Raw genomic sequence first — 23357 nt, 5'->3', positions numbered from 1 at the left:
GGATTTCCTCACATTGGAGATGTTCTTTTTGGGAGATGAGTCTTAAAAATCATCTCAAATGTAAGATTCAGCTAAAGAGTATTAAGAATTAATTGATAAATATGAGCTGTCAAATATAATCATGAGAAGCACTTCATTTAAGAGCCATGCAGGCTCTTACAGGAACTAAACTCTGATACACTTAAACCAATAAATGTGTAGGCTCCCAAAGCATCTGGGATGGGGCTGTCAAGAGATTTTCACTCTTGCACTGTTCTTTTACACTTTAAGGGATTTCTCATATTTTTTGTCTTGCTCCTCATTTCTACAGCCAGTGTAGAAAATTGCCCATCTACAGAACAATGTAGAAGGCACTAGGTGGAATGATGCAATCCCAGAGCTTTACAAAGCTTTTGCCTTTCTAGAATTTTTTTATTCAATTATCTTTTGTTTTAACAGTTGTAAAGGAAATTTGGCTGAAGCATGTTCATTGATCTAAATTATGTTGTTTCACAGCTCCAGATTTTAAGACTTAGAAAAAATGCCTGATGTCATAATGGAAAGGATTTTGGAACTGTAACAGTTAACAACAGGTGTTGGAAGAAAAAAATGTGGCTTTCCTGCACAAGAGGAAAAACATCTCTCTTAAAAAAATATTCTTGCTCTGAGATATTGTTTAGAAAAGGAAGGAAGAAATGCGTACTCCTTGAACATACATTTTTTTGTTTCTTTTCATTTCTCTGCTACAATAAGCCAGAAGAAGTTTGGTTCATATCAAGAGCTTTAATAGGAGCATAATTTAATTTCTGTCTGCTTTATTCTAAAATACTGTTCCCTAAAGATTTAATTCATGTTATGAAATGACTGAAGAGCAGCTGCTATTTTCCACACTGTAATTTTTTTCCTTAGTTGATATAAGCTTGTATTGTACATATGAAAATAATTACTAGGGAAACTCCAACAGGCAAAGAATTCCTCAGTCCCATGGGACAGATTTCTGTATCTCTTAGCCAGCTGTGCAACTTGTATAAAACTCTACTGACTGACACTGCAAAATTAGAATGAAAGGAAACCTCCTACCAGAAAAGTTTCAGGAAGTGTGTGTGCATGAATAATGTGGATTATTGTACGTTTCCAAATATTAGGAAAATATTATTTCTGCCATGATATAAATTTCAAAGCTGAAGCAGCGGAGGAAGCGTGCACAAAAAGTCATTTTTATGCACAGCTCAAAGAGAATTCTCCCGAACTTCTAGAAACATATGATTAATTCTCTGCTATGTGTAAAATGTGGCTGTTTCTGAGTTCCCAATACTGGCCAATTTGTTACAAATTCTGCAGCTTTGAAGGTATTAAAGAATATGGAAAAATACTTTTTTCTCCTCAAGTGTGAAAGATGCAAGTTAATATCTGTAAAAAGAGGTAATTAAATTATATATCTTCATTTTTCAAAACCTCTTTCCATATCATGTGATTTATTATGTTCAAGATTGGGTTCCAGATGTCAGGAGGTCTAATTTATCTATGCACTGGTATTTTTATTACCATTTGAGGTCTGATTAGCCATTAGCTACCTCATGTATTTGTTCTTAAATTGCATCTACAAAAGTTTTTTTACTCACCTCTCACTATTTAAGGTGAATATTATTAATTCTATTTTTGTAGAGGAGCAATAAGTCTGAGAAGTTACCTGACTTACCAAAAGTTGCATAGAAGTGTCCAATCGTGATAAAAAGTGAATTTGTAGAATGTATAGTAGAATATATTTTGTATATATGTATTTATATATTTATATTTTTATATTTATAGACTATGCTTTTTATTTGTAAGTGCTTTTCAGGTTTGCATTTCTGATTTGAGATGTGCCTTGTCGGCTATCCACCGTCTTTAATTCCACTAAAACCAGAAGCAGAATGCTTAAAATTTCTGATCTTTAAGTACCTAGTATCAAAAAATACTTTGGAAAAAAAACATAGTTCCTTTATCTCCAAATTTCTTACTATTAAAGAAGTAATAAAATATTAATGGTCTTGTGTCAGCTAGATTCAATAAATGAGGCATTTCTACATACTCTTTAAAAAAAGCTGAATACAAAATTCCTACCAAAGATATAAACCCCCAAAATAATGCTACAACCTTTCCTAGCTGCATAGGTTAGACTGTGTTTCTACCTTTGCTCTTTTCTACTGCTGGTATTTTCTTTTCTCATTGACCTAATTTGTTGGCCAGCCTGAGTCCATGGTGACACAGCAAAGCCATATGGCCAGGAGTCAGAAGATGGATACTTTACTCCTCAGGGGCTGGTCCAAGGAAACTATAAAAGGCTTCTCCTATCAGTTGTTGAGAATAAGTGCAAATTTGTTACCAGTCTTACACAGAAATATTTCTTATGGGAAGGGACTCACCTATGACTGAGGTGACATTTGTATAATCATAGTTGTAGTCATAGATGTGAGTATTTCTAGGCTCAAAAGAGCTTGCTATACATGCAGAACAGGCAAATTAAAAGCAATTAACTTATGATGTGTTGCTTTTTGCAGAATGCATTGCTTTAGTGTACTAGATAATGAACATGAATCACCAGTTTCTGTGTTCTTTGATTTAGGTCATGTAAGTGCCACTTTCTTAACTTAAAATTAAATGTCATCCAGTTTGGTTAGTCTAATGCCACAAAAGTCGAACAATTTAGGTTTTATGTTTGGAATTAATTATAGCCTATTGAAACAATGAAAATCCCACAGTAGTGCCAGTGGAACACATTGGTACCCTGAGTGTTCTAATTTGCTGGAAAGCAGCTTGAGCATTGACAACATGCTCTAAGATTTTTCTGGTTTGACCATGATGAGCCAGAAAGGATTTCTGCAGGCAGCCTCTTACAAAGGTTGTTTGCTGAACTTCTGCATAAAGAATTCTGCTTTGGCAGTAGTGTCAGAAGGGTCATCTCCACGGGCTCTCTCAAGAGCTGCTGGCACCAGAGAATCTTCTCCATACCTTTGCCAAGAAATATTCAGAGAGTTTCTTTTGTGATTATTAGTGAAGCCTAGGACATTTACTTACTTAATTAGGGAATATCATAGGTAGTTAGATACAATCTCAATTAACATCTTTTTAAGGAAATGAAAATAAAACTTAAAAGATATGACTTGGGAACTGCTGATTCCCAGGTCAGTCCATTTTCTGCTAATAATGAATTACTTTTACCTTTTTTATATGTAGCTTTACTGTAAGAGTCTGCGCAGATTTTGAAGGTCAAAGCATTTCAGATGAGATAGGTAAGAAATGTTTTCTATTCCTGTGATTTACCGTGTCCTGCTCTATTTCAGATGTATTTTTTCCTATACTTGGAAAGACAAAAGGAGTGAGATCTTCCTAAGGCAAGAAAGTGCAGGTTAATAAAAATTGTGTGTGTATGTATATATGTGTATATATATGTAAACAGAAACTTTTATTACTCAAAAGATTTTTGTTCCAGATTTAGTAATTTCTAAATAAAGCCAAGAATTCTTGTTGGAGAATTTTCTGTTTTGGAAAAAAAGGAATTAAAGAGACAGAACTCCTGTACACATATGATCTGACAATGAAATAAGAAAGCTTAAATTACACATCCTGCATAATTTGGATCAAAACCTAGTGGGCTTTTAAACAGACAGGTACTTAAAGCATGGATTTTTTTTTTTTGAATACTTGCTTAGGTTAATTAATTATAATATATAATGAATTCTTCATTATTTTCTTTCTGTTAAATCAATAACTAGTTTATTTATTTGTATCCTTCAGTTCTGAAAGGTGAATTGCAATTAGATTCATTGAAACAGAAAGGAGCTGTTAAGAGGACCCTCTTCTTTGATTACCATCAGTCACATCACTACTTCTCCATTGTGATAGAAAGACAGAAACAACTCCATTGCCAGGACTTCCTTGTTTATCTCAGAGTAAGTTGTTCAAAATATTTTGGACTTTCATCATAATTTGAGTAGTAGCAGGGATTTAAAGATAATAATAAAAAAGTAGTCACTGGAAAAGGAAGAATAACTTCTAAAATTACAGAAATGGGATACAAGATAGACCTCATCTGTATGTTCAGTATGTCCAGATCATACTGCTACCTTGAAAAAATTCCCTATATAAATCTTTGGCTCTTCTTTTGTCAATATAAGTATTAAAAAAAAAGACTGATTTTGAAGAGTTTAGAATTTCTCTGCGTAAAAATACATTCATTTCACACTCTTATGGAAATCCTTATCAAATACTGCATCTTCTGAAACAAAAATGCAAGATTGCTTTTTTATTTTGGTATCTCTGTTTTTTAGTATTCACCATGCAGTAATAAATGAATCATGTTATATATCATGCCAATTCAGGTTCAAAATATTTTAAAGGAGTCTTACAAAAATGTTGGCCTAAAATTCACACATTTTTAAAATATTTTAAATATATTTTTAAATGTTTTTAGGAAAACTAAAACTATGGAATTGAAGTTGTAAAGGAGAAAGGGTTAACACTTGCTCACTTGCAGGTGGAGCTACCTCATGCAATTGAAGTAGATTCCATGTCTGATCCAAGAAATGCAGTGGGAGGTAAATGGAGAACTTTTAAGCATTATGTAAGGACATATCTAGACAATAGAGGTGGTTGAATTTCACCATTGCTAATTCTTATAAATTCTTGGTTATGGTACAAACCAGAAATAGTACCTCCACAGATCCACATATGCCCTACCTCCATTTCAAAGGAAGGGGGGCAGTAGCTGATAGGAGTTGGTTCTGTGTATCTCTTAAACAGCTTCATTTTAGGCTAATGCTTTGATAAATTTGTGAGTCTACTCAGCTCAGCCAGCTTCTTCCAGATGTGGGGCTGTGTTCTGGGCATTCCAGTTACTGGTGAGTCACTTTACTTTCCTAATGACACCACTTGCAGCCAGAATTTGGCCAACATCTGTCAAACAACTATGTCTTTAAGTACAGTAAAGGCCACATCTTTACCTTCAGAAGTCTGAATCTGTTGTCATACCATACCAACTGAAACAATCATAGCAAACCATTGTTTTTTATTATGTGATTGTCACAGGATGAAACAGAATTTAGAGATAAATTATCTCCCATCAATATAAACTTCAATTATAGCTTGGATGAGTCCAGTTTTGAAGATGGTTTGACTGTGAAGCCAATACTGAACTATTATCAGAAAAACTCCCTAGCAGAGCAGGTATGAATTTTGCATGCCACATTTTCTGTATATAAACATGAAAGCATTAACAAATTTTATGTGTGTCATCTTCCTTAAAAGAAAGTATCAGAGCCAGAAATTACACAACGGGGATTTAATTAATGCAAAATTGAAGATTGAATATAAATATAGAACCAACAGGCCTTTAATGTACTTCCAAAACTCTTTCTTGCTCATAGTTTTGATTGCCTTCTAGAATATGTAAGCCAGGTTAGTATGGAAAAGGGCCTGAAGAGTATATTGTTCTGCTAAGGATGTATTTGACCATCTAAATAGTCTCCAACCTTCAATTACCAAGTGAAAAGGAACTTATAGAAAGGAGAAAAAAAATAATTCACTAAGGCAGCATTAGTGGTATTTAAGACACTTGGGTTAGCAATATTTAATGAAGTGATTTGGACTTTGAGGCATGTACTAACTGTATTGTAATTTTTTACTTTGCAATTATACAGGCTTACATTCTGGTTGACTGTGGGGAGGACAACTTATGTATTCCTGACTTGCAACTTTCTGCTGTGCCGTAAGTTAAATAAAATAAATTATGCTGTATATAAGAAAGTCCAGAAACTGCCAGCTGTTGCAACAGAATGCTGTAGAACACAGTTCTGTTATTTGCTGTAGCTAATCATTCTTACCTGATATCCAGATTTTAATTTCTGCATCCATTTCTGCTATAAAACCAAGAAATGGAGAAATGTACACTTGCAAACCACATTCATTATGTTTAATGGTTATCATAGAAAATATAGTTTGCAGATGTTTGTTAGGAGTGCTTCTAGTTCTCTGAAAACCAAGAGATGATGCACATTGTTGTTCATAGGAGGTTTCAAGTTTTTTATTTCAGTGTGCCAGTGACTTTGAGCTTGAACACAATTCTGCAGTATATATATATATATATATATACAGTGAAGTAAATTAATCTCAAAATAAAATTTTTGAAACATGGCAGAAGTTTCTCCTATGGAGGGAGAAATCTGCCAAGCAGGACAAGTGAGGAATGTCTGAGAGTTACCTGATTCTCATCTGAATCAGTCTGTAGCTGTGAAACAAAGGGGCACAGTGCCATTGCAGAATTACAGGAGAATTATAATGGACATGAGGAGAAAACTACCACCTTAATGTCCTCCAGAAGGCAATGCTGATGAGACCCCTGTGGCAAGTGATTCATCCACTAAATACTATTGCTGTTTAGAAAGTAAAATATTCTGAAATTTTATACCAATTACTTTCAAGTTTTGTGGTAGTCCATTTTGGCCATGGTGATGTTTTCTCTTGACCTCTTTTCTACCCAGGTGCTGGTATACTTTTTCTTAGGATCATCTTTATAGAAAATGTTTTATTTTGTGTTCACAGAGTATTTTCCAGAACAGATGCTCTGAGAGCAAAATGTCCTTCTGCTTTATTCAAATGTAAATCCTAATTGTGTGTGTTTTAACTCCTGACAAGTAGTATGCTCTATACAGGGATACAGATCAGCTAATAATTGGAGAAGAAAACTTTGTCATGCTCATAATAAACCCAAGGAATGATGGGGAAGGAGCCTATGAAGCTGAGCTACATATAAAGATTCCACCTGAGGCAGATTACACTGGGGTTGAACGCAACAACAAGGTAAAGTAAAATCAAAATGCTAGTGATAATGAAGGAGGCAACTGAGAGCAAAGATAACCTATATAGGCTATTCCAGCTTAAAGCAGCACATTAAGAGGCTCCTTTCAGGAGGGGAGATTCCATCAACTCACAGCTATCCTTGCTTGCACAGCCCAGGGTAAAGACAAGCCATGCCTCCAAAAGACCATTCTATTTAGACCCAGCACAGGTACAGATCCTTCCATTAACTTATTTATAATACTACACAAATACTGTCACATTTCTTCTAGGAACAGAGGTATTCACATCATTCAGATTTTGGACCAGTAAACAATACCAGTAGCAGAAAGTAATACTGCCAAATTCTCTTAGTGCTTCCAGCCTGGGATCCCATGGTACCAACTCCTAGTCAGAGTTAGTGAGCCCTGCTGATCCCCAGACACTTGGACACTGCAGTCTCCTCTCACACAACACCAGTTTTTTACCATTATTAAGAGTGTCCTAGTCTCCAATATCTTGAATAGCTGGACATTAACTGCAGCATGAACTTGACAAAGTTGTTTTCTCTTGTTGTCAATTCTTTTATGTTACAAATGGACCAAAAATGCAATTAAAATGAAAAATGTGCCAGTGTTCACAGAAGGACTAATGTTGACTGAAGTCCTGCTGAGCTGTACTGAACATGCAGTGTTTTTCCTTTTTTGGGTCCTTGTTTTTTAAGAGCAAAGATGAAACACTATCCTGCAAACAAGCAGAGTGTTCATGTATTCTCTGTTGGACAGCAAGTCTGAATTGCCTCATCTGCACATATATCTCCCAGGCTGTTGCAATATGATCCTGCTTTTTTCTGTTAGTGCCTGGAATGTTCAAAAGGGCCTCAAGGGTGAGAGTGGGAGAAAGCAAGTTAATTTCCTTTCTGAAGGCAAATGTTTTTAAGGAAGTTGAAAGTAACTTACAAGGTATTTCCTTATTCTCCTTCTGTCAGTGACTTTATTAATGGGCTTTTAACCTAGTTTGAAAAAAAATCACAAGAAGTAATGCTGTCATCATGATGATAGAAATTCTCTGCAACCTCACATCTCAGAAGCATATCTTAAAGACACCAGCCTTTTCCTACTGCCTGTTCCTTTTCTTCTCTTAGCAAAGCCTGGTTTTTTGGACTGTAATCTACAAAACTAAAGTTCTCTTTAATATGCTACAAATGGTTACCTTTTTCCTTCATTCCTTTTTAGAGATGTTTTTTTGCTGGTCTTTTGGAAGTTACCAAGGTGTCAGAGGAGGCACAGATTCCAAAACCCAAGCATGTATTAGCACATACCAGTTATTTGGAGGACCTGGGGGTGGGAGTGGGCAAGAGGCTGGACATGAGTTGGCAATGTGCACTCAGAGCCCAGAAAGCCAGATGTGTCCTGGTCAGCATCAGGCCTTCCAGCACCTGAAGGGAGCCTAAAAGAAAAACAGAGAGGGACTTCTTACACTAACATGTTGTGACACCAAAAGGGAGAATAAATCCAAACTGAAAGAAAATGTTTTGGCTGTGAGTGTGGTGAGGAACAGGTTGTCCAGGGAAGCTGTGAATGCCCCATCCCTTGAAATGTTTAAGGCCTGGTTGGATGGAACAACCTGATCTAGTGGAAGGTGTTGCTGTCCACAACAGTGAGGGTGGAACTTTAAGGTCCCTTCCAATCCAAACCATTCTATGGTTTGGACCAGAGAGAAATCATTCAGAGCTTTTTATGATTTTAGGAAATATTTAGTTTTATAGTGTCAACACAATAGACTCAGGGAGAAAGGAAGGAAAGAATACATGGGAGATTCTGGTGCTTTGGAAGAATAAAGAGAAGCTAGAATGTGTTGGGAAGGATTTTTATTAGAATACTTTTTCTTTTGAAGGCAAAATTTTAAAAACCTAGGAAACGCAATACAAGTACTTCATTCTTTTCAGATTTTGGGGAAGATAAAATGCCTTTCTGACAAATCCAATTCTGAATCCTTGTAGATTTATTAAAAACTGCCTTCCTTTTGTCCACATCTACTTAGCTCACTCCCACACATAATTTATTTCATATTCTTTGCTTTTCATACTTACTCCATTCAAAAAAAGACGTCTTTCTGAGAAGGATCAAAACATTAGTCCTACTCTCTACATCATTTTTAGTGTCTTTCTTTCTGCATTTCAAGGATCATTTTCACAAGATTACAAATGTAAGTTTATTCTTTCTATTATTTTTAGATGGTAAATGTGTATTTCTTAAAACTATGGTTTTTGCAATATTATGGTTCCTTCAATTAAACTAAAATATTAACTTCCAAGTGCACTTGGACAAAAACAGATACTAAATTTCTTCTAAAATTTTCTAAATGTAAATTCTTCTGTTACTGGGATGACCAGATTCTTAGGGGTCATAGTATAAATGAATATAAGTGAGGGACTCAATTCATTCAACTTACAGGGCTTTGAGAAAACACAGCAAGCATATTGAACTGACAAGATAACAGAAGAAATTATCACACTGGGTGCAGTAAACATTGAGGTGTATGGGAAAAATGTCTCTCGGTCTGCAGGCACATTTTAAGGCATGGACTAGAAATGAAAATTACAGTTTTCATGTCATTTGCAGTGGAGTCAGGATTTCAGTTCTTATTTTTATGTTTGTGTTGTATCCTGACAATGGAGCATCTGTGACTGCTCCTGAAATATACTTAATTTAATGCAGACCAATTTCAGCAGACAGGTAGATTTATGGTAGAGCCCACTGCAATCATGTTCTTAAATCTCTGCCTCTAGGATTGCATTTTGCTTGGTTGCATCCATGTTTACAGTCCTCTGTGTAGCTGTTTTTCTCCAAACTGTAGAATTCCTAGTATTAAGACAGAGATAAGGTTCTCCTCAGAGCCAACAAAACAGGTAGACTGAGACCAGAATAAATGAAATGTAATCAGCTGAACAAATCACTTGATACATTTCTGATGGAACTGAAATATCTGTAGAATCAAATAATTCAATTATGCTGTCATAATTTCAAAGTGACTGTATTCATAGAGGATATTTGTCTATTGTGGGGCTATTCTATATTTAGTCTATCTAATAAAGAAACACACATTAAGTGCTTAATAGAGAAACACCTTAAATGCCTCCTGTCCAGCACTGCTTTTTTTTTTCTTGATTTCATGTTAACAATGTATTTAAATTAAATGTAGAAGCTGTTAAAGTCAGAAACTTAACTGAACATCACTTGTCTTCTACCTCCTTCCTTCAGCAGTATAGTGTTTGATCTGCCTCAGTTGGCATTATCGTCTTATATCTGACCAGATTCTCTAGAACATTGCACACAGACTGTGGAACTTCATAGAAAATTAATAACTTTTGCAGAAATTTGATCATATGCAAGTGGAGAGGCAAGTGAAGGTGTGTGTGATCTTAAAGTTTGAGGTCAGGGACATGATTATGGAGCCTCATTGATTCCTGCAGAGGTTGACACTTCCTTCAGTCAAAAGCTGATGATAGAATTACTTTAAATAAAATCAAGTGTGTTTTTCATCAGTAGTATTGTAGAAACACTTAGAAGATTTGGATATGAGGTAAATAAGAAATTACCACAGCTTCACTGGTTCCTGGAAACCCATTGGCTTATAGTAACTCTTCATATGCAGTAGGTGTGAATTTACTGAAATTAGCTGCAATGAAGAAAGTATATCCACGTTATATTACGTCATATTTCCAGTGGTAGATCCAGAGACAACATATACTGCTATATGGTACATTCCTACACTACAGTAGTCACTAGCATGACTGTGTGTTTGAGCCCCCAGCCATTGCCTCAAAACTGTGCACTCATCCTTTACTCCATGGCAGAGTTGCCCATTTTGAGCAGCTCAATCCTGCCTTAGTAGCAAAAGCTGGGACCCAAATTCTTATGGAATAATTAGTAAATCAGGCAAATACAAAGTACTGACAGATATTTGTTACACACCAAAAACTTTATGTATTTTGGCAGAACTGCCTCAGCTCAGGCTGGAAACTGCAGGGTGGTGAAGATCACATCCAAAGAGGTATTGCAATGGATAAGCTCTGAGCCATTTCCCACATGCCTTTCTGAACTAAAGTATGACACTCTTAAAATAAGAAAAAGACCTGAAGCATTCTTGTCTTACATGGAAATTCTTAGACCAAGTACATTGTGGCTGGTTAAATGAGATGTGATTTGAGTTTGCTGAAGGCAAAGACTACTCTTTATGCATCAACCAGATACATACATATACATCAACTAGAAGATAGTACCTAATCCATCCTCTTTTCCTCAGAAAATAAAACTGGAAGGTGATGGTAAAAGAAAGAGGAAGTTTTTTACTTGCCAGCCTGTTGTGTTTAACTGCTGTGGCATCAATTAGTAATTCATCACTACAACCACAAAAAAGAGTTTCAAGTTTGTAGACTGCCTGGAGTACTTAAAGCATCCAATCACTTTCTTGTTAAAATGCACCCTAGGAACACACCTGTTAATTGTTGGGGTTTTAATTCTGCTCAAGACTGCCAAAAAAAACATATGTCACTAAAGAAATGTGAATTGCTATCAATGGCAGGCAGAGGGGCTTTGTGGCAAACCCTTCCATCTGGCTGAGTTACATCTGAATGCACTGATACTGATGAGTAGGTGCACAAGTCTCAGCTCTTACTAGCTTTCTGCCTGGTTTTAATTTTCCTATTTTGTACTTAATCACCTCAAAAAGGTGATCAGTGCAAAAACAAAGACAATAAATCTCATTATGGAAGGAATTCTCCCACAGCTGACCCTTTGTCACGTCTTCATACTGCACAAATTAGCTTTTGTGATGCTGGTCATATAAATTCTGCACCATTAATCATTTTTAGTCTAGGAACATAGCCTCTGGATTGCAGAGGAACTACTACTACTGAAAAATTACTCTTATTTTCTCAGCCTTTGGGGGACAAAAAACGTGTAATAAAGGCTGATTTACTCTGTGCTGGTATGAGATACAGCATCTTTAAAGAAACTGCCAAATATCTAATATAAATGAGTATTTATTTCTAACTTTCAGACCTCAATTTTAACCCCCTCCCTCAAGAAAAGCAAAACTATAAACCCACACATCAAGATCAAATGGACAGTTTTCCAGACAAGTTCGATTCCAACTGTGTAAACACCCTCTTTTCTCCCATGTGTTGCTTCCCACCTCTAATTAACCAGCTGGAGAGAGCGTAAAAATGCTTCCCTCCCAACCCCAGAGAGGCTTGGGAAGGCTGTTAGTGCCCTGGACATGCTGTGTAACAAACTTTGTTTCCTCCTAGCAAACTGTAAAAATGTCAGTGTACGATGAGGTGTGTGCTGAGGGCATGGTTCACATGGGCTCTGTTTAGCACATGCCCTGTCTTTTCTTTTAATCTCAGGAAGTTATGAGGACAGCATGTCCATCCTGGCTTTTACAGATAGGGCAAACTGGTCCAGAGATTTCCCAGATCTTTTTATATAAAGGGCATGAACTTGTTCACACTGCTTCGTCTGTGAGAATCAAAAATGAGCAGAAAGGTAATGCAACTTGCTGCATCCTGCTTTTACAAAGCTGGTTTACTCCTGCACGTATATGGAAATGCCTTCATTTACTGAGGATGTCAGAGAGGAAAACAGGAAAACTATCCCCACATTTTATTGCTTTGCCTTATTCTGTATCTTCTAGCTTGCACTGTTTTATAGCTGTTCTTCCTCTCATAGAGTTTTTGTTTACAGATGATATTACTATTGATAAAGATTGCTATAAACAACAAAAACCTTTATATCTGATAGTGTGAAGATCTATCTCCTTTGTTGCTAATTTATAAACACACATAACACTTTGTTTTTACAGAAGTATTTAACATTCTAAGTATTTTACCACAGATTGGAAAACAGAGGTCTAAAATTGATCCATATTCAAGTTTTGTCAATGTCAGAAATTCATTACAGAGACTTCTGGTGATGGGTAACACTGTAGTTACTTTACTGTAAGACCTATTCTTCTTGCTTAGTTTTGCTTACTCTTTGTTTCTGTGTTGAGTCATTATGGCTATAGGAATGATTCAGAACAACAAAGCAGTATGGTAAAACCAGACATTGAGTGATCTCATCATGATTCTTAAGGTACTGGGAAACTATGCTGTTTGTTTTTCCCTGGCATCAGTTTTCACCATTGTCTGACAATAACCAGCTAAATGTTTTGATAGTGCACTAAGCAGGTGTCTGAAATCAAAAGAAAGGTCACAGTCAAAAAGGCATCACTTTCCCAACTGGATACATTTCACTGTGATCTCTGACCTCTGTACTGGTGTCCTTTTGTTGCAGGCACTGCGTGTATTGAGCTGTGATTACAAGATGGAAAATGAAACTAGAATGGTGGTTTGTGATCTTGGGAACCCCATGGTGGCTGGCGCAAACGTAAGGGAAAAGCAGATGCGTTTACTGATTTTTATCTAATTGAATTTTAAAGGGGAACAAATGGAAATTTATTCATATACCAGAATGTGTCCCAATAAGCAGCACAAAAATAAAATTATTTACCTGGACAAGAACTTGTTGGTGTAATAAGAGGCAGAACTGTGCTTCTGAAAAATTAACAATTTGTTTTTCTAAAAGATTAACTGTGCTTGAACTTGGGATTTATGTCACTCATAGAAAGTCAGAGTGACTCAACTTATCACTAACATTTCATTAGAAGTTGCACTAGTATAATGAGAATTCCAATCTATAATGTGATATTTCTCCCTTTAAGTATTCCCTCTACTTAAAATATATAGATATATGTATAGTAAATGACAATTTCTTCAGCCTGATTCTCATCTTGAGAATCATCTGGCATAAGGTTTATCCTACCAGTTTATATCACAATTTATATCAAGGAAAGTGTGTTTGGGATAAACTTTTGCTTTAAAGTTATTTTAATTCTAAAGATTTCCCTAAGACAGCCTCTCATGAATCATACTACACATTAGATGGAATAATGGTAGTCTTGTTTTTGGACAAAAGCAGAACTATGCAATAACTGATGATGAACACTAGATAAGGATAAAAATAGGTTTGGAGATTTAAAAATTCCACAATTGTCATGCTTTGTCCCTATTTTATGACAAAACAACCCAGGAAATCCCAGAAGTGTTAAATCCAAGAATGTTCAGCTGTGGATGCTCTTGCAGTGGAATTTAGTGTTTCTCATAAATGCATAAGTTCTATGAATATTTAACTAAAAGAAAATAATCCAAATATTGATACCTAGATTAAAAAAACTGTCCTAATAAAATTGAAGCAGTCAACACCATAAACATATATCAGGAATAAATAACAGCTTTTAATTGAAAACTGCTACTGTTTGAATTTCATAGTGGACCTATGGCTTTGCAAAGAAACCAAAGCAAATTTCTTCAGTATTTTCAAAACACCTAAGTTAAGATTTATCCTATGGAAGACCAATATTACAATGTCAACCTCTCTATAGAGGGGGCCTTTCCTGGCCTCTTTTAATCTTGGAGCCGTTCATGTCTGACCCTTGACAGAAGAACCAATGGTCCTTGGAGGTTGGGACTAGAATAAGTTTCTTTGGATCTTAGGGGTAGGCTCAGATCAGCCATAGAACTTTAGAAAGTGAATGAGGGCAGATGTCTTATACAGTTATCTCCTTGCGTGGTCACAGGCAGTCCCAGAGATTCTTTGGGAATTCTTGGGTTCCCAGGGAGGTGGGAACCATTGAAAATTGAACTCTAGGGGATGGACCTCCTGGGAAAAGGAATCTTCCTGGTGAGGATCCTTCTCCATTGAACAACTTTGAACTAGAAGTCTGAAGAGATTACTATAAATATTTTCTGGGAAGGACATAGACAAGAAGGCTAAAAGATTTTGTAGGTTTTATTTTATTCTACTTAATGAAAATCCAAAAAATAAAAGCAATTGAAAACATTTCTGAGAAATGGTATTTTCATAGTGGGATGATGGGATGCAATTGTGGGCCAAAGCATGAAACAAATACCAATTCAAGGCAAATAATTTCTTGTATTGAGAAGGCAGCAATTTTACTTATCTGCTAGTAGTTTCCTAGTTAGTCTCAAGGCAGAAGGAAATTCTCAAAATACAGACTGAAGTGGACAAGAATATTGTGAGTGATTGGGATGTAGTGGAGTGGGGCAGGAAAGCATAAAATCCCTTGGGCTGGAAAAGAAAAGGAAGACCAAACACAAGAGATGCTATCTTGTATACCAAGAAGGAAATCTTTGTAGTTTACATATTGTCATAAGCATAAGCAATGGAAATATCTGAGTGTAGAGGTGTTAGACTATGGACCCTCTTATTCCTCCCTCTGAATCTAAAGTCCTGTTTCCACATCATCTTTCACCCAAAATGCTAGCAGTGTGAAGACTTCAGGAATGCCTTTTGTGGCCACTAGAATATTACTACTCTCACCTGTATCTTTATGAATTTTCACAGCATAATTAATCTTTCTTTTCTTCAGAATCAGATCTAGGACTGCTGTAAGTTCCATTGCCAGATACTGCTAAGAAAACTACTTCATAAAAAGAGAAATAGAAAGAAGAATAAAACTGCAGGGTTCATAATGTATCCAAGGGTTTTCTACTTTATAACAAAATAATCCAGCCTTTTAAAATTGAGGCATACTAAGGCAGAGCATTACAAAGCCAGATGGCAACATTGTTTGATGAGAATAAATGAAATATTAAATCCTAAATTTATCTTTGAAGCCAGCTCTCCTGGAAGCTCACTAAAGGTGAAAGGACTTGTGTTTTTCAGTCCGAACATATTTGTGATGGCAAATGTACTTCCAAAAACAAAATACCAGCCCTTTGTACAAATTGCATAAATCTCAAAAGGTTGCTCTGATCCATTTCCAGTTCTGCAAAACAATTCTGCTCTGGCAGGAGATCAGTTATTCTCAAAATACTCAGTCAGAAAGGGACTCTTTGTGGAAGTTGTGAGTGGGAAGGAAGGGTTAGGTCAAAATTGAACATTCCTAAAACTCTTTAACTATTGAGTCACCTTAATGACTTGCCAGCACCCTGAAATGCTAGAATTCTTGAGCTCTTGAAGATCAGCTTCTGAACATGAGGGTTATGTTGGGATTTTGTAATATTATCCATGGAATGTTACTGCAGCAGACTACAGAGTTGTCTGACACTTCACATCTTCAAAATGCATTAGGTCATCTCTGTCCTTAAATTTGTTCTGGCCACAAAAAAATACTTCACCTTTTCAGTACTATCTTTGAAGTTAAAAAAAAAAAAAAAAAAAAAAAAAAAAGATGAAAGAGTAATAAAAAATTAAGATAAAAATAATTTATAAGAAAAACCTCAATGCTAGATGGCCAAGAATGCAAACTAAATGTCTGATAACATCTCATTGTCAAAGATTGTTCAACATACTTAGTTATGATGCTCAAATGCATCAGACAGACAAGCTTCCTAATGCCTGTTCAGTAGCATTAGCAAGTGAGAAAATTCTAGTAGAAAAATCTGGAAGTTTATAGAAATTAATAGAAATAAGTTTAGAAGACTCAAGGCTTGGAAGGTCTTGCCTTTTCCTTGGTATGTACCATATTGATTCCTCAAGAGTGCCAGGTTTTATTTTCTTATGCACTGTAAAGGACTTCATAAAAAGCTACACCTCTGCCTCCCAGCATACTCCTAAATCCTGTCAAACATAATAGATTAAAACTTATTAGTAATAGCAGAAATGTCATGTATTTCAAAGATACATGATGTTACAAACATGGAAATAATGCCATCTTCATGAAACTAAATTTGCTTAGAAAATGTTAAGAAAAAGCAAATTATTCTGATAAAATTTATGTCCTACTAAAATAAGGATGTTGAGTAATTGCTAAATTATAGGTTCAAACAGGTTAAACTCCTTTGGCCTCACTGGGTTTTCAGCAAGGGCATGTGAGCATCTTTGCCCCATTATTAGCAGCAATATCAAGGGTTACTTGACATTAACAAAGTCATGTGACTATACAAAGACAACATCTGCAACTTATTAGAGTTGTACAGTAGGAGTGTGTTTAACTATTAAATAGGAGATTAAGCCTCAGGGGTGTAATAGATCATCAAAACTGCAGTTCATGTCTGCTCTGTCTGATGAAAATTTTATCTTTAGTTCATCAAATCTTTCTTCTGCTATAAGTGGAAACAAATTTATTTAGTCTGGTTAGTAAAAACAGTAAAAGATATTGTGAGTTAAATATTCTGAAATTTTGGTCTAAAAGACTGAAGAAAGTCATAATACTTTTAAAGGTGAGTGGAATATCAATAGAGTTGCTAATATGATCTCCAAAAAGTGAGCTTAAAATTAAAAAGAGCTTACATCTCTATTCCAAGTCAGCTGTTCAACTTTTGGATAATTTAATGAGCACTGTCTTATTATCTGAAAGATTTTGCTTCAAAAAGGAGAAATTCAACTATGTAACTATGTAATATAAATAATCACAATTCAAAGATTTGAACTCACCATTTATGCCATTTATTATAGTATTGCTTCAGCATGAGTCAGCTGAAAGTAGTTGAAACATGTTAGGTAAGTTTTTTTCTGATGGATTTTGTTGCACTACTGCAAATAAAGAAATAAGAGAATTTAATGAAAAAAAAATTGGTGGAAAAAAGGAATTGCTTAAACATATTAAATGACACCCATAGAGGAAATTTGCTCATCTTCATTGATATTGAATGTAAGTTGCTGTGTCCCATCCTGTTTACTTAAATATTCTAAGGAAATTATGCCAAGCAGACAATTTTTTTTCTTCCCCCGCCACCACCAAATCTAGTCAGACATTGGCAGAAATGAGGGAATGATGTCCTCATTTCCTGATGCCTTTTGATGAATTTCTCACGAAGATTGTCTCTCCACATGGAGAACATATCTATGTGTTACCATCCTTTTTTTAAAAATGGAAGTATAATGGGCATGTTATTCTGCAAAAACTTCTGCCATCAGGCCAGATGGAAGGTAGAGGAGAAGTGAGAAGTTGTAGGAATTGCAAAATTCCCATTTTGAAAATATGCAGATTTAAAACATGCAGCTGAAATAATTAAAAAGAATAATTTAACAGTGCAATAGAATTTAATCAATTTAACATTGAGTGCAGACGGCATCTCCTGTTACTCACGTGTTACTCACTGGGGCTGTAAGTAAGTCCAACAAAGGCTTACAAGAGACCCCACCACGGGCTATTGTATATTCCTTCTCTAGTTAGCCCTTCTCTCTTCTGAATAAACTTGATCTGCTTATCCTTGCTTTTTAGCAAAGCAAATGGAAATTGTCAAAGGAAGGAAGCCAGGTCTTCTTAAATGCAAGGCAGCACCAGTGGAAACACTTAACTCCTTCAGTTTTGGGAACTGTGTGTTTTACTCTCCTCTGGTGACTCATTCCAAGTTGTGGCAAATTGAACTGCAAATATAACTTTGAATCTGTGTATCTCTTAACAGAAGTGCAATGGAAAAAAAGAATGCAACTAAAAGTAAAGTAAAACTGCTGCTAATTTAGCCTCAGGTGCTCAGTCAGCCCACAACACCTAAAGCATGCAGCACAGGGCTCCCAGGTACAGAGACAGTGCAGGGACCAGGAAGCCCTGCAGACTGGACAAAGGCGTGCATGGATGGAGGCAGGGATGAGAGCTGCCAGACAACTGTTATTTTCTTCTGGCTTGGCTTGGCAAAGCAGAGACTGTCTGGATGAAGAAGGGCCCACTGCTGTGTTCTTGGGAGTGCACTTCTCTATTCCTCTGATCTTTCCTCTCTCCAGCCAAGTTTTCCATCTGGTGACATACACAGGCAGGATGGTATTTTTTGCTGAGAACAACTAGATGATGTTTTTTCATACTAATTTTATAAAGCGACAGTATCCAGTGTAAGTCTGTGAAATGCGATGTTGAACAGTACTGCTTTATTGATCTGGAGAGATCAACTGTTTCTAGTAACCTGTTGTTTTGTTTCAGTTCTCCACAGGCATTCGATTTTCTGTTCAGCATTTTGAAAACGCAGATTTCAGCATCAATTTTGAGCTGCAAATAAAAAGGTTAGATATTTTATCAAGAGCATGGTTTCTTAAATTATGAAATCCTATTGATATATGAAGTTTATTATATAATAAGGTCCCTCTTGAGTATTATTTCAATGGCTTTCCAATGGTAGCGTATGTCCGGAGGATTGTTGAGGTTGGAGCCTTGTTAGCTGTTACGAAAATCAGTCTAGTCTTATTTCTTTAAAATTCAGGTTAACTGATTTTGGTCACTCATCCAAGGATCTTCTGCAGATTTGCCAAATTTGAACTTTATTTTCTACTTCAGAATTAATAGACAGTAATACCTTTGTAACAAAGCTGAATATGTACAAATTTACCGTGCTCTGAATTAAACCAGACATGCTTCTTCTTCACAAAAACTCAGAAAATGAAAGAAGTCAAAATCTGCTCAGCAGATTTACTGGCATGGAGAGAACTGTTTCAGTTTGATGCAGGTGAACCTTTGTAATTTTTCCATTAGATTCTTCCCCATATGTGGGCCTCATATATTAATACTGTAGAATCTTGTGTTCTATGCTGAGCAGTACTTCTTCCACAGGGATAAAAAAGCACAGAGTGGGCAGGGTTAGGATAATAGCAAAAACAAACCTGGGACTTTTTCAGTAGGTGGCAGGGCTGCTGTTCCATCTGTCCTCATCAAATATGCACTGGAGTTCTGCATGGGGCCCTCTCTGCCCCACACACAGAGACTTAATTGCTAATGTCTGGCCTTTAATGAGGGCCTTGATCATGTTCATTATGGTAAATAACTGAGACATTTAAAATGTTGAAGTCATGTCTCCATAATGTAACCTTTGAAAGGAAAAGACGTGCAGAAATTCAGGAAGGGCATAGCAATGCCACGGAAGTCCATTAGGCACCTGGTCAGGCCTCAGCCCTCTCCCTGGAATCTGGCTGGGGATCATGCAAACCTGGACATGAGCTCCTCTGGGGAAAGACACAACATTTACCTTGTAGGTCCCCTGTCTATGCCACTCTTCATTTCTTAATGCAAGCAATAGTTTGAAATGGTTATCCAAGACTCATGTCACTACCCTTTTCATGCTGTGAAACTGGGGAGGTCCAGAGCTTTTGGGGTAGTTAAATTTGTCTAGGTAAATAAAGTTGAATGTAGGTAGCTGTTTTAAGAAAGTGACAAGAATTTCCTGAGGAATAAGAATGCAGGACTCAATTTACTTTCACCTGGAGGGGCATGCAGTACACCTAAAACCGACTGCCCCAGGGGTGGAAGCACAGTCTCACCATCTGCCATAAACTGTTCCAAACTGCACTGTTGTCTCCTCAACTTCAGCAGACAACATCATCTCATGCTTCCTCCATGATTGTGACTCACTAAAATGTAAAGGGAGAAAATGTGTTGGCTACAAACTGGTATGAAAATGCTGAAGAGCACACAGCTATTAAAAAAAAAAAAAAAGGAAAGAGTAAAAGAGTACAATTTCTTGCATAGAGAATATACCCTACAGTTAAAATAGTGCTTTGTACATTCACAATCAGCAGGACAGTCTGTGTGTTTCTGTGTTCTTAGTGAACAGGTAAAACAATCCTAAAAGAAAAAGGAAACAGAATTCCATGAGGCAAAAAGAGGAACTTGCCTAAATGGAGGCAAGAAGACATCTGAATTTGAGTCTTTCTTTAATTTATTCAAAAGAGAAAACTTCTATTTGCTTCAAAACATCAAGTGGAAAATAAGTACTTTCATTTGCAAGACTGAAGTTCATTACTTATAAGAAACAAGCTAGAGGCTGAGTAGTGTCTTGAAATCTGACTCCTTTTCTGTTGTGGATGTTGCTATGCAATTATGTACCCCTTAGAGAGAGAGATGTCTTGGCACTTTTATTTAAACTATCATCTTCTCTAAAAAATGCCATAAAGCATGAACAAGGTTTGAATACCAGATATATTTGATCAAAATCTGTATTTTAATTCTATGGAAAGTAGGATGAATATGCAAATTGGAGAGCAGCTTATTCTAAAAAAGTAGTGGTATAATAATTTTTATACTTTAAATGATTTTTGTAAATTTATACTCAAAACAATGGCTATAGAGGATTACATAAAAGTTCAAATAATGTTTGATGGGAATCTGCATTAGTTTACAAGCAAATTAGAGCTGCTCTTAATTTTTGCAATCTGTAACCAGAAAGTCTGGATCAAAGCAGTGTTGCTCTTTACTCCTCAGGAGTCAATCACTGGGAATGCTGACCTCCTCTGAATGTTTCCAATTGACTGATGCTACCCAGATGTGATAACAGCAAACTGGGACAGCAATAGAAATTTAATGTTCATGGATCAAGGAAGACCACACTTGATTGAAAAAAAAAAATCCAAATTTAGTGTTGTTAATTCCATAACTAAATAAATTCTAATTCTGTAATTACTTCACTATCTTCATGAATTTGAACTTGCAAACCTTTCTTTATAAGAATGGGCTATTATCACAGGAGTGGCCTTTTGAAGTAAGAGAAACTATCTTTATTACTAAGGATTTGAAATAAGAAAAGACAATAAGATGAGTGAGAGCTCTAGATTTTAAACATAGACTTCTGTTTTCATTTCTAAGTGGTTTTAAAACTGTAAAAACTCTGGATAGGGGAGAGAAGAAAACAAGAAAATGAAAGAAACAGCTGATTTTGGTTCTTTTTCACCAAAGACTCTGTCATGCAAAGTCACAAGTTTGGAGAGTAATAAAAATAAATTTTATTCTAACAAAGCCTGTCTTGTTGATTAACAATGCTTTCCTCCAATGCATGAAACAAAATTCTGTTACATAAAGATACTTTTATCTATACAGATAGCCAAGTTGTACTAGGGAATTTACATGATGTTCTGAGCCAAATAAATTTGTATCATCTTATTCATGATCACAGGATTCTTTAAAGGAAGCTTTAGTTGAAGATATTTTTAAATATGTGATGAGCTCAAATATTATTCAACTTACATAGCAGTGTCCTACAAGACTGAAGAGTGGCAGTAGAAATCCCATTTTATAATATGTCCAGTGGGACTTGGGTATTGAGTGATATGATAATCTAGACTTCTGATATCTTTTATTTACATATTTTTTCCAGTTCTAACAAGATAAATCCCACCAGCAACTTAGTGAACCTCCATATCAACATCAGTGCTGTGGCTCAAGTACAGATCAGAGGGTAAGTATTCAACCATCTCAACTCATTACAATAACTACTTTTTTACAGAATCTTGATAATGATAATCCCATGTAGTAATCTTTTGGCATATTGTAAATCCAGGACACATGGGTCTCACCCCTGCAAGCTTTGCAGGATGGATCTACTACAGACTTATTGAGTGTCTGTGCAAAGACAGCAACCTAAAGAATCTCACATTGTCATAACACCAGTCAGAGCTAACATTTTTTTGGCCATTCAAATTGTGCATGGATGTTACTAATATAAAATGCCTGCTCATATGTGTAGGTCTTCTTGTGCAACCACTTGGACACTTAATGCTGAATATCAAGCAGAATCTACTGCTTTTATGGCTGGAAATGTAAAACACATTATGGCAAGGCATGTACTAATAGAGAGCAGAGTGAGGCCTTTGGAGAAAGGATGAGTAAGAAAAGAGTTATGATAAACTGTTCAATGACAAAGTATACCAAAATGAAACCAGCAGAGATGATAATGTCTATCTCTGGTTTTGTATATAGCTTAGTTTTGGAAACTCTAAAATGCAGTTAGGTGATAATTGCCAGTTGAATGTATACCAGCACTGCACCTATATGGCCAGTGGCTGCTAGGTGTTGTCATGGGTGAACACCCAGGCTAAGGACTGTCTGGAGTTTTAGACTGGAACAGTTATGGCTACATACACAGGACTTCCCAGTAAGGGTTGCTTCCAGTGCTGTGGATTCTATTTATTTTAGTGAAGTCTCTCCTGACTTTAAAAAAAAAGTCTCACAAACTTTTTATTCTTTGCAGACTCTTTGGAAGCTTTGCCTTCATCATGCTTTTTCTGTGCCATAGTGTGTTCTTTTTAATGAAATGTTCTTTAACAGGTAAATAGATAGACAAAAAATGACCATAAAATCCTCAGTTCTTATGAACTTGGTTAAAAGTGCAAAAGTTGCTTGAATTGCTGCCTGCAGTTCTAAGAAACATGTTATTAAACACACAGGAGTTACTTAATTGAATGACTTCCACTTTCTTTCCCCTGAAGTATTTTAGTTTTCTTACTAGCTATAGCATGCCCAACTGCTTTGTTGACAGATTTTGCTAATTACTCAGAGATGCTAAAACATGCAGTTCCAAGGGAATTGCTCACTGTTTCCTAGATAAAAATAAAAGAGAGACTGTGTCCTCATTTGGACTGGAAAATATCTTGTATTAGATTAGTTTCTTCTCTTCTGAGAGTTGCAGAGTGGAATTGAATGCATTGTACATTTTACTGAGGAAAAGTAAGTAGTTATGAAATTGTACATATGCATATATATGCAGATATACTTGCACAGTGGAACCATCTAAATAC

The 23357-nt window shown here is 36.0% G+C and overlaps 1 protein-coding gene across 1 annotated transcript in view; it reads left to right on the top strand.

Annotated features, from left to right (window-relative positions):
* The window catches only part of ITGA8 (integrin subunit alpha 8), a 107920-nt gene that overhangs the window by 44454 nt on the left and 40109 nt on the right, over nucleotides 1-23357 (top strand). The window contains exons 16-23 of the mRNA XM_056485092.1: nucleotides 3196-3251; nucleotides 3757-3911; nucleotides 5047-5184; nucleotides 5658-5725; nucleotides 6669-6816; nucleotides 13134-13226; nucleotides 18781-18860; nucleotides 21938-22018. Coding sequence (XP_056341067.1) covers nucleotides 3196-3251; nucleotides 3757-3911; nucleotides 5047-5184; nucleotides 5658-5725; nucleotides 6669-6816; nucleotides 13134-13226; nucleotides 18781-18860; nucleotides 21938-22018 — 819 coding nt within the window. The remainder of the gene's footprint in view (nucleotides 1-3195; nucleotides 3252-3756; nucleotides 3912-5046; nucleotides 5185-5657; nucleotides 5726-6668; nucleotides 6817-13133; nucleotides 13227-18780; nucleotides 18861-21937; nucleotides 22019-23357) is intronic.

The sequence above is a fragment of the Oenanthe melanoleuca genome, chromosome 2 (genome assembly GCF_029582105.1).
Source record: "Oenanthe melanoleuca isolate GR-GAL-2019-014 chromosome 2, OMel1.0, whole genome shotgun sequence".
NCBI lineage: Eukaryota > Metazoa > Chordata > Aves > Passeriformes > Muscicapidae > Oenanthe > Oenanthe melanoleuca.
This window is presented reverse-complemented; position numbering and strand designations above follow the sequence as displayed.